At 39.5% G+C, this 17587-nt stretch overlaps 1 protein-coding gene across 7 annotated transcripts in view; it reads left to right on the top strand.

The window, feature by feature from the left end:
• The window catches only part of DGKI (diacylglycerol kinase iota), a 419897-nt gene that overhangs the window by 255377 nt on the left and 146933 nt on the right, over positions 1–17587 (top strand). For all 7 annotated transcript variants that reach the window (XM_032401488.1, XM_032401491.1, XM_032401494.1 and 4 more), the window contains 2 exons: positions 3768–3841; positions 5282–5393. In XM_032401488.1, the coding sequence (XP_032257379.1) occupies positions 3768–3841; positions 5282–5393 (186 nt within the window). The remainder of the gene's footprint in view (positions 1–3767; positions 3842–5281; positions 5394–17587) is intronic.

Raw genomic sequence — 17587 nt, forward strand, 5'->3', positions numbered from 1 at the left:
AACAAACAAAAGACTCTTAAATACAGAGATTGAACAGGTGGTTGCCAGAGGGGAAGTAGGTGGGGAGATGGGTGAAATAAAGGGGCCTAAGAGATGGGTGAAATAAAGGGGAAGTAGGTGGGGAGATGGGTGAAATAAAGGAGCCTAAATGCTTGGCATTTTGATAGGGATTCTTTCAGTCCTATATAGAATTTAAGAAAACAAATGAACAATAAAAAAAACAACAAACAAAAGACTCTTAAATACAGAGATTGAACAGGTGGTTGCCACAGGGGAAGTAGGTGGGGAGATGGGTGAAATAAAGGGGCAGTTCTTAGAGATGGGTGAAATAAAGGGGCCTAAGAGGTACAAACTTCCAGTTAAAAAATAAAATAAAATTTTATTTTATTATTTATTATTTATTATTAATTAATTAATTTATTATTTATTATTATAAAAATAAGATAAATAAAATTTCATGGACATGAAAAGTACAGCATAGGGAATATAGTCAGTAAGATTATAAAATGGTATTTGGAGATGGATGATGACTTCACTGGATGAGCACTGAGTAATGTGTAGAGATATTGAATCATCATGTTGTATATCTGAAACTAATAACACTGTATGTGAATTATACTTCAGTAAGAAAAATGTGTACTCACCAGTTAGTAAAGCACATGTGAGACATCAATCTCCTGACTCAGTTGAAAGAAGAGACAGAGGCCATTACCACTGGCGTCAGTAACCCTTGGCATCGCTTTCAGGTAGTTCAGGTCTCATACAATTGCAGTGAAAACAAGCATCTTTTTGTAATAGAGACTCTTGAAAGTACACGTACTGCTTTCTTAAAGCCGGAGGCAAGAAAGACAGTGGTCCCCTGAACTATGAAGGTCTTTTATTGATAAAATTATGCCTATTAAAGTAACAGCAACCTCCCTGTTTCTTCAGCTGCTGGCAACCCAACCAAAAATAAACTTGCCCTACTTTTCCAGTATGTTTCACATTGAGAGGAATGGTGGTGGCACCTGCTCAGGGGTCAACGCCATATTGAATGTCATTTACTGTTCAAATCAGGTGCAGTGAAATTAACCTCTGTATACTCCCTAACCACTTACCTCCTGCATCTAGCAGTCCCCCTGGTATTGAATATCTCACTCATGGGTGGCTATATAGCAGGGATTAAAAGATGGTTGATACCCATGAGAGACTATGGACTCTGAGAAACAAACTGAGGGTTCTAGAGGGAGGGGGGTGGGGGGATGGGTTAGCCTGGTGATGGGTTTTAAAGAGGGCACGTTCTGCATGGAGCACTGGGTGTTATACGCAAACAATGAATCATGGAACACTACATCAAAAACTAATGATGCAATGTATGGTGATTAACATAACATAATAAAAAAAAAGAAGGTTGATACTACAAGTCAAAATATCTAATAATCCAAATGCAAAGAGGCCAAAATGGCTGCCAGATAACTAGGAAAGACTTGACATCAGCCAATACAGGCAAGATTCCAGGTGAATTGGTTTGTGTAATCCTATCTTGTGTGTGTGTGATGAGAAAAAAAAAAAAACACATTAGAAACAAAATCTAAATATTTAGGATTCATTCCTAGGTCTACCTTTATGAGGTATATGACTTTGGGGGTATCCTGTAACCTTTCAGAAGAGTTTACTTTCCTCGTTTAAAACAGGCATAATAAGACATGTCTTTGAAACCACAACTACAGACCATTGTGATGTGTCACGCAGGGACACAGGATATTTCTGTAAGGACATCACTGTATGTTTTTTGAGTGAGAGATGGAACGGATAGTAGATTAGCTAGAGCGATTCAATGTATAGGTAACAACAGACCATCTCATCTTTGCCGCAATGTGAAGTCAGTATTTCTGAGGTAGTAATCTCTCACATAAATGTAGTTTATATGAATACTACATCAGAAAAGCATAGGACAATAACAAAATCCTTTGTACAGCATTATTTTTCCTCCTTCCCATGTTTTCTTCTTCTTTTTATTTATTAATACGTGAGCTTGTGTATAGGAACATATTTTATGTGCAGATATTTTCCTTTATGTGTTTGAAATAGGAGAAAGGTTAAAAGCTGCTGTTCTTTCTTTCCCAGATTTTATTTATTTTTTTGACAGAGAAAGAGCAGGAGCAGGGGGGAGGAGGCAGAGGGAGAAGCAGACTCCCAGCTGAGTGGGGAGCCTGACTCAGGGCTCCATCCCAGGACCCTGAGATCATGACCTGAGTCAAAGGCAGTTGCTTAACCATCTGAGCCCCCCGGGTGCTGTTCTAAAGACATACAAAATTTAAAGGCAGTAATATGTAAGAAAACTTTGTGAAGCATGATTCATGGTATATTGCACTCTTTTATAATTTGATAAATTCCCAGAATCACTGACATGTTTCCTAGGAAGAAAAAGTAGAAAATTTAAAAAGATTTCTGTTCTAAATACAATAATTTTACAGTTTCTTTTTCTGTAAGGTAAACAGTACTGCTTTGTATGCTCTTAATATATCCATCCTATTTTTAAAGTTTTAGTTACAACACTCAATTTTGATAATTTAAGATATTTTCCTTGGTATAGTCATCTATCAACTCATTGCAAGTGCTTAAATTGGGAGACTGCATGTTTTCTTAGTGTCTGAGGATATTGTAAAAACACCTTCAGTCAATATCTAGAATATGATTCCTTTCTACGTAACATTTTAAAATAATTTGTTTATTTAGGGCTATATTATTTCCTGGAAACAATTTTTGGAGCATGCTCATGAAAATTAGGCTGCATTAAGATGAGCTGGGAAAACAATGAGACGCTAATGCTAGTAGAATCACTGTTCTTAGCCTGAACACTCTTTTTAAAGAAGTCTTTAAAAATTCACAGGAAGCTTGGGAATGCATTACTTTGCTCTCCAAAAGAGAAGATAATGGGGAATTCTGTGGTGAGGTTTTGGGGAGAGCAAATACAAAAGTACACCTTTGACATTGGGAAGTCTATAGTCGTGACTAGAGTTTTCTTCTCCTGACTTTTGTCACCAGTGGGAAATGAGAAAGGGAAATGAAAGCCTTTTCTTTGATTAGTCAGAGGATGCTCAAGGGAAGTGCTAACTGGTGAGGGAAGCTCCATACAGAGGTATTGAGGCCAGGCCAGACTGAGGCCCTTGAGACACCCAGGGTCACGTCCAGGTCCAGGAAAGCAGTTTATCTCAGAGGACCAGTCAACGTCTGTAAGACATTAAATGTGTAAGAGCAAATCCCTAATGGAGATACCACTGATTTATAATAGTTTTTTTAAAAGCTTGCAATATATAGTCCTCTTAAACAGTTTTCAAAATGTTATGTTTGGTGTTTTCAAAATAAAAATTGATCTCAGAAAGCAAATAACTATCCCGGATAACTTTGGTGGAGATCCCTACTGCCCGAACTTTTTATTCCTTTAAATGTTCATAAATCTTTTAAGGTTGATACTACAAGTTAAAATAGCTAATATTCCAAGGTTAAGAATGATGGCAGTTCCTTTGCTTATGAAGCCAGAGAAAAACTATTTTGGTCAAATGGCAGCTTTGTTTTTTATACCAAAACAAAACCATGCTCTGAACCCTGGGTTTGCTAAAGTTCTAATCAGAATGCATTCTCAGTCATAAGGCATTCACTTAAGCGAGTTGAGGGCAAGGAGAAGACCAGGATATATATTATATATTATATGTATGCATAATACATAATATATATATTAGACTTGTGACTACTTCAAAACCCTTTTTCTTCTTCGATTGTTGCAGTGTGATGGAACAGATCTCACTCCAAAGATTCAGGAACTGAAGTTCCAGTGTATAGTATTTTTAAATATACCCAGGTAAGCTCTGTTCATCCTTTTTCTTTGGTTTGATGTGAACTCCGTTTGACTTGAGGTTATCGGGTTTCATTATAGAAAATGTCCAGGGTACAAACAGTGAAAGTAAGTTATCTTACTGGCTCATTAGGGGTTTCCAGGTCTGATCATTTTGTTCTCCTCCTCAGTTTGTTTAGTGTTCTGGGTGGTGGGTGGGTGGTTTTTATGCGATGTGGCATGCGTGGTATACACTTATCCATTGTTAAGAAACCCAGGCGCCCCTATTTACTGGAACATTTTAATATAATTCTTATTTACTGATTCCCTCTCCCTCCCAAGAATAATAGACTTGAATAAAGCCCTGTTCTCAGTTTCCCAAAAGCTGTTAGGAAACCATCCAACCTGATTTTAGCATGGAACTCATTCAAAATTGCTGCTAGATGATTGCTTTGAAAAAATAGGATCAATTAGAGTAGCATTTTCTAGCCAGGATGTCAACTCTCTTTGGTGCTATTATGTACCTCAGGAGAAAGGGATATTTAAGATTAACTAGACTCAAAATAAGCACATTATCTCAGTGGTACAAAATTAGAGTCTGGGCTCCCAAGCCAAGATTTTGGAGGGGATGAATCTATGACCCTTTGTTATTTGCAAACCACACGACTCAAGACACAAAATCTGCAGATAAGTTCTATTTAGACTGAATTTAATTGAAATGAGAATTGTATGTAAATCTATGGCTAGGAAAACATAGTCTCCTGATTACTTTTGGCAGTACTCAGTATAGTCACCTACAATTCTATTCCAGAAGGATTTTCATCTTCATTATTTCCATAAAAGACCTAGATTCTCAGGCAACATTATTTTCTCAGGAAACATTAGCTTCTTTAATTTTTTTTTCTCTGTTTTTCTTCTTGCTCCCCATCTCTCCATTCCTTTTCCAATTTCCTTTACTTCTCCTTCTTTTTCTTCATCTCTTATCTTTTCCTCATACCTTTCTCACTCTTCCTCAGCTACCTTTCTCTGCTTACCTTCCCGGTGGTTATTTATTATCTTAGTTATGCACATAATGACCACTGTGTACCCACCTCAGTTTCTTGGCCCTTTTCTGCTGGGATGCAATGTCTTCCTCCAAGACCAAATTCTGGAACCGCCTACGGGTAACTCACAGCATGTCATAGAAAACAGACATAATGGATCACGGAGTGAGAAATGTTAATAAATAATGAGTTAGGGGATAGTTGGGCACCAAGAGATGCTTGTGTTATAAAATTGTGGCCCATTTTCACAGATGGATATTTGGAAATGATAAGACCATTTTCTTTTCTATCAGAAGGTATGTACCAAGAACAGAAAACTGATCTTAGGTGAGATACATGTTGGATCTCACTGTAAGGTAATACCTTATGACAATTGTGAGAGCGATGGAATAAATTTAATTCTGTTTTTAATCTTATCTTGCAGATATTGTGCTGGCACAATGCCCTGGGGGAACCCAGGAGATCACCATGATTTTGAACCTCAGCGTCATGATGATGGTTATATTGAAGTCATTGGGTTCACTATGGCCTCTTTGGTGAGCAATGCAATATTTTATTGAAATGAAATACATTTTAGTTCCAGAGTTTATTCATCTCATAGATTTTTGGTTTTGGCCTTTAATTTTCTCTCCTATTTTACCAATTTATAAAGTTATGCAGTATAGAATTGCTTGGGGAAAACAAGAACAGAAGATAATTCTTTATGTCACTCAGGAAATTGATGCACAATTGTTTGAATTTCAAAAATAAATATTATTTGTTAATTTTCCTGATTAATTTTCTACCAGAATGAAATGCAACATTTTTATGGAAATTAAAGAGCATTATGCCCCAGAAATACCTCAGCACTAATGCAGAAACCTTGCCATTTGATACCTTTCTGTTTCACTGAGGACCTACCTTTGTTTAGGTAGAAAGGAAGGTGGTCGTTTGCATTCATCTTTATCTTGCCTGCTTAAGAATGAGGTGGATATCTCCATTATCACAAAATACCTGAATAAAGAAAGACATCATTACTGTGACAATGATGAATATTCATTTGCTATAGCGTTGAAATCACCTTTGCATTTTAATTTTGTTTGTTTGCATTAAATTGTGAATTATAGTGTAAGGGCAATTTCAACCAGGTTTTTTTTAATTTAATTTTTATTTTTTATTATTATGTTATGTTAATCACCATACATTACATCATTAGTTTTTGATGTAGTGTTCCATGATTCATTGTTTGCGTATAACACCCAGTGCTCCATTCAGTACATGCCCTCTTTAATACCCACCACCAGGCTAACCCATCCTCCCACCCCCCTTCCCCTCTCGAACCCTCAGTTTGTTTTTCAGAGTCCATCGTCTCTCATGGTTCGTCTCCCCCTCCGATTTCCCACCCTTCATTCTTCCCCTCCTGCTATCTTCTTCTTCTTCTTTTTTTTAACATATAATGTATTATTTGGTTCAGAGGTACTGATCTGTGATTCAACAGTCTTAGAACACTTCACAGCAGTCACCATAGCACATACCCTCCCCAATGTCTATCACCCAGCCACCCCATCCTTCCCACTCCCACCACTCCAGCAACCCTCAGTTTGTTTCCTGAGATTAAGAATTCCTCATATCAGTGAGGTCATATGATACATGTCTTTCTCTGATTGACTTATTTCACTCAGCATAACACCCTCCAGTTCCATCCACGTTGTTGCAAATGGCAAGATCTCATTCCTTTTGATGGCTGCATAATATTCCATTGTATATATATACCACATCTTCTTTATCCATTCATCTGTCGATGGACATCTTGGCTCTTTCCACAGTTTGGCTATTGTGGACATTGCTGCTATAAACATCGGGGTGCATGTACCCCTTCGGATCCCTACATTTGTATCTTTGGGGTAAATACCCAGTAGTGCAATTGCTGGATCGTAGGGTAGCTCTATTTTCAACTTTTTGAAGAACCTGTTTCCCAGAGTGGCTGCACCAGCTTGCATTCCCACCAACAGTGTAGGAGGGTTCCCCTTTCTCCGCATCCCCGTCAACATCTATTGTTTCCTGACTTGTTAATTTTAGCCATTCTGACTGGTGTGAGGTTTTGATTTGGATTTCCCTGATGCCGAGCGATGTTGAGCACTTTTTCATGTGTCTGTTGGCCATTTGGATGTCTTCTTTGGAAAAATGTCTGTTCATGTCTTCTGCCCATTTCTTGATTGGATCATTTATTCTTTGGGTGTTGAGTTTAAGAAGTTCTTTATAGATTTTGGATACTAGCCCTTTATCTGATATGTCATTTGTAAATATCTTCTCCCATTCTGTGGGTTGTCTTTTGGTTTTGTTGACTGTTTCTTTTGCTGTACAAAAGCTTTTTATCTTGATGAGGTCCCAATAGTTCATTTTTGCCCTTGCTTCCCTTGCCTTTGGAGATGTTTCTAGGTAGAAGTTGCTGCGGCTGAGGTCGAAGAGGTTGCTGCTGGTGTTCTCCTTTAGGATTTTGATGGACTCCTGTCTCACGTTTAGGTCTTCAACCATTTTGAGTCTATTTTTGTGTGTGGTGTAAGGAAATGGTCCAGTTTCATTCTTCTGCATGTGGCTGTCCAATTTTCCCAACACCATTTGTTGAAGAGACTGTCTTTTTTCCATCGACATTCTTTCCTGCTTTGTCGAAGATTAGTTGACCATAGAGTTGAGGGTCCATTTCTGGGCTCTCTATTCTGTTCCACTGATCTATGTGTCTGTTTTTGTGCCAGTACCATACTGTCTTGATGATGACAGCTTTGTAATAGAGCTGGAAGTCCGGAATTGTGATGCCGCCAGCTTTGCTTTTCTTTTTCAACATTCGTCTGGCTATTCGGGATCTTTTCTGGTTCCATACAAATTTTAGGATTATTTGTTCCATTTCTTTGAAAAAAGTGGATGGTATTTTGATGGGGCTTGTTTGAATGTGTACATTGCTCTAGGTAGCACTGACATCTTCACAATATTTGTTCTTCCAATCCATGAGCATGGAAGTTTTTCCATTTCTTTGTGTCTTCCTCAATTTCTTTCATGAGTATTTTATAGTTTTCTGAGTACAGATTCTTTGCCTCTTTGGTTAGATTTATTCCTAGGTTTCTTATGGTTTTGGGTGCAATTGTAAATGGGATCGACTCCTTAATTTCTCTATCTTCTGTCTTGCTGTTGGTGTATAGGAATGCCACTGATTTCTGTGCATTGATTTTCTATCCTGCCACTTTACTGAATTCCTGTATGAGTTCTAGCAGTTTTGGGGTGGAGTCTTTTGGGTTTTCCACATAAAGTATTGTATCATCTGCAAAGAGTGAGAGTTTGACTTCTTCTTTGCCAATTCAGATACCTTTTATTTCTTTTTGTTGTCTGATTGCTGTGGCTAGGACTTCTAATACTATGTTGAATAGCAGTGGTGATAGTGGACATCCTTGCCATGTTCCTGACCTTAGGGAGAAAGCTCTCAGTTTTTCCCCATTGAGAACGATATTCGCTGCGGGTTTTTCATAGATGGCTTTTATGATATTGAGGTATGTACCCTCTATCCCTATACTCTGAAGAGGTTTGACCAAGAAAGGATGCTGTACTTTGTCAAATGCTTTTTCTGCAACTATTGAGAGGATCATATGGTCCTTGTTCTTTCTTTTGTTAATGTATTGTATCACATTGATTGATTTGTGGATGTTGAACCAACCTTGCATCCCAGGGATAAATCCCACGTGGTCATGGTGAATAATCCTTTTAATGTACTGTTGGATCCTATTGGCTAGTATTTTGGTGAGAATTTTTGCATCCATGTTCATCAAGGATATTGGTCTGTAATTCTCCTTTTTGATGGGGTCTTTGTCTGGTTTGGGGATCAAGGTAATGGTGGCCTCATAAAATGAGTTTGGAAGTTTTCCTTCCATTTCTATTTTTTGGAACAGTTTCAGAAGGATAGGTATTAAGTCTTCTTTAAATGTTTGGTAGAATTCCCCTGGGAAGCCATCTGGCCCTGGGCTTTTGTTTGTTGGGAGATTTTTGATGACTGCTTCAATTTCCTTAGTGGTTATAGGTCTGTTCAGGTTTTCTGTTTCTTCCTGGTTCAGTTTTGGTAGTTGATACATCTCTAGGAATGCATCCATTTCTTCCAGATTATCTAATTTGCTGGCATAGAGTGGCTCATAATACGTTCTTATAATTGTTTGTATTTCTTTGGTGTTGGTTGTGATTTCTCCTCTTTCATTCATGATTTTGTTGATTTGGGTCATTTCTCTTTTCTTTTTGATAAGTCTGGCCAGGGGTTTATCAATCTTGTTAATTCTTTAACCAGCTCCTAGTTTCATTGATCTGTTCTACTGTTCTTTTGGTTTCTATTTCATTGATTTCTGCTCTGATCTTTATTATTTCTCTTCTCCTGTTGGGTTTAGGCTTTATTTGCTGTTCTTTCTCCAGCTCCTTTAGGTGTAGGGTTAGGTTGTGTATTTGAGACCTTTCTTGTTTCTTGAAAAAGGCTTGTATTGCTATATACTTTCCTCTTAGGACTGCCTTTGCTGTATCCCAAAGATTTTGAACAATTGTGTTTTCATTTTCATTTGTTTCCATGAATTTTTTTAATTCTTCTTTAATTTCCTGGTTGACCCATTCATTCTTTAGTAGGATGCTCTTTAGCCTTCATGTATTTGAGTTCTTTCTGACTTTCCTCTTGTGATTGAGTTCTAGTTTCAAAGCATTGTGGTCTGAAAATAGGCAGGGAATGATCCCAATCTTTTGGTACTGGTTGAGACCTGATTTGTGACCTAGGATGTGATCTATTCTGGAAAATGTTCCATGGGCACTAGAGAAGAATGTGTATTCTGTTGCTTTGGGATGGAATGTTCTGAATATATCTGTGAAGTCCATTTGGTCCAGTGTGTCATTTAAAGTCTTTATTTCCTTGTTGATCTTTTGCTTAGATGATCTGTGCATTTCAGTGAGGGGGGTGTTAAAGTCCCCTACTATTATTGTATTGTTGTCGATGTGTTTCTTTGCTTTTGTTATTAATTGGCTTATATAATTGGCTGCTCCCATGTTAGGGACATAGATATTTACAATTGTTCGATCTTCTTGTTGTAAAGGCCCTTTAAGTAGGATATAGTGTCCTTCCTCATCTCTTATTACAGTCTTTGGTTTAAAATCTAATTTGTCTGTTATAAGGATTGCCACCCCAGCTTTCTTTTGGTGTCCATTAGCATGGTAAATGGTTTTCCACCCCTTCACTTTCAATCTGGGGGTGTCTTTGGGTCTAAAATGAGTCTCTTGCAGACAGCATATTGATGTGTCTTGTTTTTTTATCCAATCCTATCGGATGGATTGTGTATTTTGATTGGGGCCTTTAGCCCATTTACATTCAGGGTAACTATTGAAAGATATGAATTTAGTGCCATTGTATTGCCTGTAAGGTGATTGTTACTGTATATTGTCTGTGTTTCTTTCTGGTCTATGTTGCTTTTAGGCTCTCTCTTTGCTCAGAGGACCCCTTTCAATATTTCTTTTAAGGCTGGTTTCGTGTTTGCAAATTCCTTTAGTTTTTGTTTGTTCTGGAAGATTTTTATCTCTCCTTCTATTTTCAATGACAGCCTAGCTGGATATAGTATTTTTGGCTGCATATTTTTCTCATTTAGTGCTCTGAATATATCATGCCAGTCCTTTCTGGCCTGCCAGGTCTCTGTGGATAGGTCTGTTGCCAATCTAATGTTTCTACCATTGTAGGTTACATATCTCTTCTCCCGAGCTGCTTTCAGGATTTTCTCTTTGTCTCTGAGACTCGTAAGTTTTACTATTAGATGTTGGGGTGTTGACCTATTTTTATTGATTTTGAGAGGGGTTCTCTGTGCCTCCTGCATTTTGATGCCTGTTTCCTTCCCCAAATTAGGGAAGTTCTCTGCTATAATTTGCTCCAATATACCTTCTGCCCCTCTCTCTCTTTCTTCTTCTTCTGGGATCCCAATTATTCTAATGTTGTTTCATCTTATGGTATCGCTTATCTCTTGAATTCTGCCCTCGTGATCCAGTAGTTGTTTATCTCTCTTTTTCTCAGCTTCTTTATTTTCCATCATTTGGTCTTCTATATGACTAATTCTCTCTTCTTCCTCATTTATCCTAGCAGTTAGAGCCTCCATTTTTGATTGCACCTCATTAATAGCCTTTTTGATTTTGACTTGGTTAGATTTTAGTTCTTTTATATCTCCAGAAAGGGTTTCTCTAATAACTTCCATGCTTTTTACAAGCCCAGCTAGTATCTTTAAAATCATCATTCTGAACTCTAGTTCTGACATCGTGCTAATGTCCATATTGAGTAGGTCCCTGGCAGTCGGTACTGCCTCTTGTTCTTTTTGTTGAGGTGGTTTTTTCCATCTTGTCATTTTGTCCAGAGGAGAATAGATGAATGAGAGAACAAAATACTAACAGGGTAACAACGTCCCCAGAAAATATACACTAAACAAATCAGAAAAGACTTGAAACTGGGGGAAAAGAAAGGGAAAGAAAAAAAAAAGATAAAAACAAACAAAAACAGAACAAAACAAAAAAAAAACAGAATATGATTAAATATGATCAGTCTGGTGCATAGATCACTGCCATACACTAGATTTTGGGTGTATTTTGGTCTGTTAGAAGAAGGTGCCTCTCAGAATTTTAAAGAAAGAAAAACTTATATATGTACAAAAATAAGGGTTAATATGATGAAGGGATGGAATATGACTGTAAAGATGAAAATTATAAAAGATTTTATAAAAGGAATTATAAGAAGTTGGTTGAAAAAAGAAAGAAGAGGATTTAAAAAAAAAGGGAGAGAATGTGATCAGGCAGGAGACTAGAACAAAGCCATACACTAGAGATCTAGGGTATATTTTGATCTGTTAGAAGAAACTATATCTCAAAATTTTAAAGAGAGAACAACTTATATATATACACCACAAATAAGGGTAACTACTATGAAGGGATAGCACATGACTCTAAAAATGAAAAATAAAAATGTTTTTTAAAAAAGGGATTGATAAGATGTTGGTTGAAAAGGGGAAAAAGAAAAATTAAAAAAAAAAAAGACACTTAAAAAAAATTAACTTTGAAGGACTAAAGAATCATGGTAAAAAAGCCATGGACTCTATGTGCAATATTCCCCTAGCGCTGGAGTTCTGCCGTTCTCATTGATCGGTAAACTTGGTCTTGGCTGGCTGTTCTTGCTGATCTTCTGGGGGAGGGGCCTGTTGCCGTGGTTCCCAAATGTCTTTGCCGGAGGCGGAACTGCCCCGCCCTTGCCGGTCCGGGCTAAGTAATCTGCTCGGGTTTGCTCTCCGGAGCTTTTGTTCCCTGCAAGCTTTCCGTACAGCTTTGGAGGCCGAGAGTGAACATGGCGGCCTCCCAATCTCCGCCCCGGAGGAGCCGAGAACTTGGGGCTCCGCTCCTCAGTGCGCCCCCAGAGAAAAGCAGTCAGTCACTCCCGTCTCCCCGGTCTCCGGCCACACTCCGTACTCACCCGGCCTGTGACCGCGCGTTTCTATCTCTGGCACCCGACCCCGGGTGGAGTCTCCAAACCCAGCAGATCCCCGCGGTGCGCTCCCGCACCTCTCCTCCCTGGGGGAGGAAGGGGAGTCTCCCTGGGTCTGCCGCTTGTTGGGTCCCTACTGGAGGAGCAGTGGCCCGACTGTGCCCCGGATCACGGTTTATGGCAACCCCGAGCTGAGAGCCCGCGCCTCGGCTCCGTCTCTGCAGCCGGCTTCCCTGCTCCGATACCTGGGAGCTCTGCCGCACTCAGGCACCCCCGGTCTTTCTGTGACCCCGAGGGTCCTGAGACCACACTGTCCCACGAGGGTTCCACCCCCCCACTTAGCCACCAGAGTGACGTCCCTCAGCGGAGCTGACTTCTAAAAGTTCCGATTTTGTGCTCCGCGGCTCTGTCACTTGCCAGAAGCGGCCGCCGGAGGCCCCCTCCCCCGCCGTCTATCCTCCGGAATATCGCCTCGGATTCACTTCTCCTCACGTTCTACCTTCCAGAGAGTTGTTGCTATTCTTTTCTTCGATCTCCTGTTGAGTTCATAGGTGTTCAGAATGGTTTGATCCCTATCCAGCTGAATTCCTGGGACCAGACGAAATCCAGGTCTCCTACTCCTGTGCCATCTTGCTCCTACATCCGTAAGGTCTCATTCTAAGGTACTGGGGATTAGGATGGCAATATATCTCTTTGGGGGACACAAGCCAACCCGTAACAAGGGGTTGTTGGGAGGACTGAGATAAAAGCGTGTCAATACAGAGTGGGGGCTAGTGCCCGGAGTCCCTCTTGCCCAGCGCAGAATGAAACAAACCCCCTCAAGCAGGTTTTAGCTATGTATTTCAACTTATTATTGAATGATGAGGAAACCAATTAAAAATTACGCTTATCATCTTATCTGGTGTAAATCAGGCCACCCTATCAGGTTATAAAATGAATTAAAAAATTAAAATCTCCTTGCAACCCATGGTTAGCACTTGGTTTGTGCTACACCTTATGCTTGAAGGTAAGAAGGTTGCATTTCTTGCTCTAAACAAGCCAGAGCCGCTCTCTTCGTCACTCATCCTGTGGATTCCTACTGACTTTTCCTCAATCACCTTGGGTTACTGAGATCAGAGAGAATAGCCTCTTGTGATTGTGGCAAATGTCCATCACCTGAGATGGCAATGCTGCTCATGAAATCTGCCCTCTCTGGGATGAAATGATTGTTAAGTGTCGAAGATTGGTCTGGGATTGATCTAATTTTCAGGTCGTAGCTCACGTCCTGCTCTTTCTCTCCAAAGGTCTGTGTGCTAATTACAGGCAAAGACTCAGCTGAGAGCAAATGTAGGAATAAACTCAAGAAGGATGCGTGCAAGGAAGAATTCTTGGAAGCAACCAAAAAAGGTTCAAATCTGGCCACATGTGTTTTACTCATTCATTTATTCATGGATTCAGTAACATTTATTGAATGTTTACCAGTGTGCCAGAGCTTCCTACTCCTGACTATGTGGCAGAAGACTGTCAGGGAATGTGGAAGAGAAGATGATCCTTCACCTAGGCTTGGGCGGGGGGGGGGGGGGGGGGGAGAGGGGGAGCAAAGAGAATATTAGATTCTTCCGCATTGCTCTCAGGATCAAAATCGAAATGTAGGCCTGCAAGACTGAGTTTCTCTTTGGTTCTCTAGCCTTTCCACTGCCCTCTTTGCTCTCTAGCTCAAGTAGCCTCTCAAGTCAAGCTTAGCTTGGAACATCTCTTGCTGCTTTTGCATCACAGGACCATTGCACATGCTTTTTCTCTCTAAAATGTTCTTTGACTCTCCATCTTCTATAACTTCTCAGCCCATATCTATGTCAGGTCCTTTTTAGAGTCTTGCTTGGGTTATTTTTGTTGACAATTGCACAGTGTCTGGACATGAAAGAGATAGCAGACTGACACTGAATAACTGGAGGAGAGTTTGTGGAGGGATTTGACAAATAGTGAACTAGGTTTATGAGAAGGAATGATGGATGGTGGCGTATTCCTGAGCTGAAGGTGCAGAGGTAACGAAGCAGTCACCTGCACCAGAAGAAGGACTGTTTGGGAAGGACCACCTGATAGGGGTAGTGTTTGCTAAGTGGAAGCAGTGAGCCAGTGCCAACCCGTCAGGGAGGGAGCCAGAGCCCTAGATATAGTTACCTTACTCTTCTTGGCCTGATAGATCTTCCACTGGTGCCTCCCTCTGCAGAAGTCTAACCAGAAGCCAGGGGACAAGCAGCTACTGATATAGTCTGAGTGGGTCAGGCTCACAGGGCAAGAAGGAGGGCAGGAAAGGATGGAGTGCCAGCCAGGAGTGGCAGGTGGTGGGTATCCATCACTCCAGTGTGTGTCTTCCACACAGCAAAGATTGATACATGTAGTTGGCTTGAGCAAATGTGGCAGAGTGAATGCATTTTGCCAGGAGAAGAAGAGTGGGATTGGGCATTCTATAGAAAGAGAAATTTACATACACTCAGTGGTATGAGGGATCCTAGTCCTCTGTGGGAACTGTAATTCATTTTATGGAGGTGAAAAGTGAGAGTGGTAGGCAAGGACCAGATCATGGAGTGATTACAGGATTCATCTAGAGGTTTTGACTTTATTCCAAGGTCACTGGGGAATTAGTAAAGTGTGCTTTTAAGTAAGTATTTATTATGGGAAAAGTCCAATATAAAAATAGACAATATATTGAACCCTCACGTGCCGTTACCTAGCTTCTATAATGTTCAACTCATGGGCAATCTTCTATCTGTCCCCACCTATGACCACATCCCTTATATTAATGTGAAGCATATCTCTGGCATTTTATCAGTTACTTATAAATATTTCTGAATATGTTTTTAAAAGATAAGACTTCTTTTATGGACACAGCTATATGCCTTATATCTGAAAAAATTAAGACAGTAGCATCTGTATATTACTATTTACTGAGTGCTCAAATTTGCCAGTTGTCTTGCAAATGTCCTTTGTTTTCTTATGCTCTGTGAGTTTGAACCAGGATCCAAGTAAAATTTATTCATTGTAATTGATTAATGTGACTCTTATGTATCTATAGGTTTCTGTCCATCTCTTTAACTTCTTCATTTATTTATTGAAGAAACCAGGCTATTCATCCTGTAAAGTTTCCCTGTGATTGAATTGTGCTGATAATATTCCAGAAGTGTCAATTAACATGCTCTTCTCTCTTGCTGTTTCCTTTAAGTTGATAGTTGGATGTAGATACAGCACTTCCATCTCCCCAGCCCCCCCAAATCTATTCTGTGAGTAGTGTTTTCTTCTTCCAAAAGAGGATAGGTAATATCTAGTTGTCTCTCTTTTTTGACTAATAGTCCCTGATGAGCATTGTCTGGATCCAGTGATCATTAGAGGTTGGCAGAGTAGTGATATTCTAATTCTATCCTTTTTCATTGATTAACTGGAGTATTTCTATAAAGAGCAATTTCACCTATTATTTGGCTACTTGGTTACATAATTGGTATAGGGAAAGCAGGATAACAGATTATTTTTATTTATATGTTTTCAAAATAAGTAATTCAATAGCATCTTCTGATGGTGATCGTTGGTTTAAATGGATTTGAGTTTTTTGGACAATTGCCATTCTAAGTTTGGGTCTCTGTACCCTCCCCTCAAATCTGGGTGGGCTTACAAATACTTGGCAAGTCTGGTACAGTGGAAGTGACCCTGGGTAACTTGGGGTTCTGGATCATGAAAGGCCATGCAGCCTATGGGCAATACAGGTCATACTGATGGTCTCTAATTAATAGGAATTTTAAAAATTCCAGGTAATACTTGTAATTTAAAATGTCTCCCTGCTTTCATTCATTTAGTGTCAGTCATAAATATTTATTGAACATTTATTGAACCCACAAATACTTATTGAATTCAGAAATGGCACTCTGCTACATAAAACAGTTATGAAATGGACCCAGAGACAAGCCCTGTCCTCAGGGTGCCCACAGTTCAGTGTTATGGGAGGATGTGAAAAACACAAGCAATTGCGGTCTGGCATCATAAATTCTAGGAGAAAGGCATGTGCGGAGATAGGAAGAAGAATTGAAACCAAACAGTATTTATAAAATGGGGAAATCAGCAAAAATTATGCAGAAGAGTCAGGAGTGCTTACAGATGCAATTGTGAGCGTCCGTTCTGTGGGAGAATCACCTGAGAGAGCATGGTATCTTAGAGCCCTCATGATGGCTCAGTGATGACACAGATGGGGAAGAAAGACAGTGGTGTGGAGAGAGGAGAGGAACAGTTTTTTTGTAACTGTGAAGCAGGAAAGTTGGCAGAGATGGAATGAGACAGAATCAGAATGGTGGTTTAGAAAGATTGCCTGGATGTCTGGGTGGAAGGTGACCAGAATCTCTCCTGCTAGAGGCCCAGAGACAAAGCAAGATGTTGCTACTGAAGTCCAGGTGCAGAAATGAGGCGGCCTGGATCCGGGGAAGAAAGTGGTAATGAATGTGGGGGGATAGGCAACTTCAAGAGTTATTCAGACACGGTGACTTATTTTGAAGGGTGAAAAAGGAGTATACATGAATCCTGGCTGGCTAGCAGAGCCATTAGGTAAATGGTGAATACGTTAGAGATGGGGGGAATATAAAAGAAAGATAATATTGCCAAAAAATGAATTGTGGGTTTTTTTACCATATTTTAAAATTTTATTTTAATTCCAGTCTAGTTAATATACAGTGTTGTTAGTTTCAGATGGACAATATAGTGATTTAACAGGTCTATATATTGTGATATATAGATATATAGTGATTTAACAGTTCTACATATTACCCAGTGCTCAATTTATGTAAGTTAAATTTGAAACCCCTGTAAGGCATCTAGGGAGATAGAGGCAATTTGAAATACACGTTTAGAGCTCACGGGATCCTTCCAGGTTGGGAGAGAAGGTTTTGGGCGTCTATCAGATCTCCTTCTCTCCCGTCACATCATTGGTAGGAAAAGGAAAAGAATAACAGTTGATGGAATCTGGTGAAGAGAAAATGGAATACTAAAATTATGTCAATTATTTTTTCTCTTTATATATGAATCATGTAAAAGTGCGTGGCAGCTAGCATCAAGTGTGGGTCTCAGATGCTAATGACTTTAGATTGCTTCCAAGTTTAAAAAAAATTCTACTTCAAGAAAGCAGAGTTAAATGTAGTGTATACTGCACAGTTTTGAATGTCCTATGCTCTCTGAAGAATATGGGCATATGTTTCTCTATTTTCATTCACATCTTACCTG

This window comes from Phoca vitulina, unplaced genomic scaffold, assembly GCF_004348235.1.
Source record: "Phoca vitulina isolate PV1807 unplaced genomic scaffold, GSC_HSeal_1.0 scaffold4, whole genome shotgun sequence".
Taxonomy (NCBI): domain Eukaryota; kingdom Metazoa; phylum Chordata; class Mammalia; order Carnivora; family Phocidae; genus Phoca; species Phoca vitulina.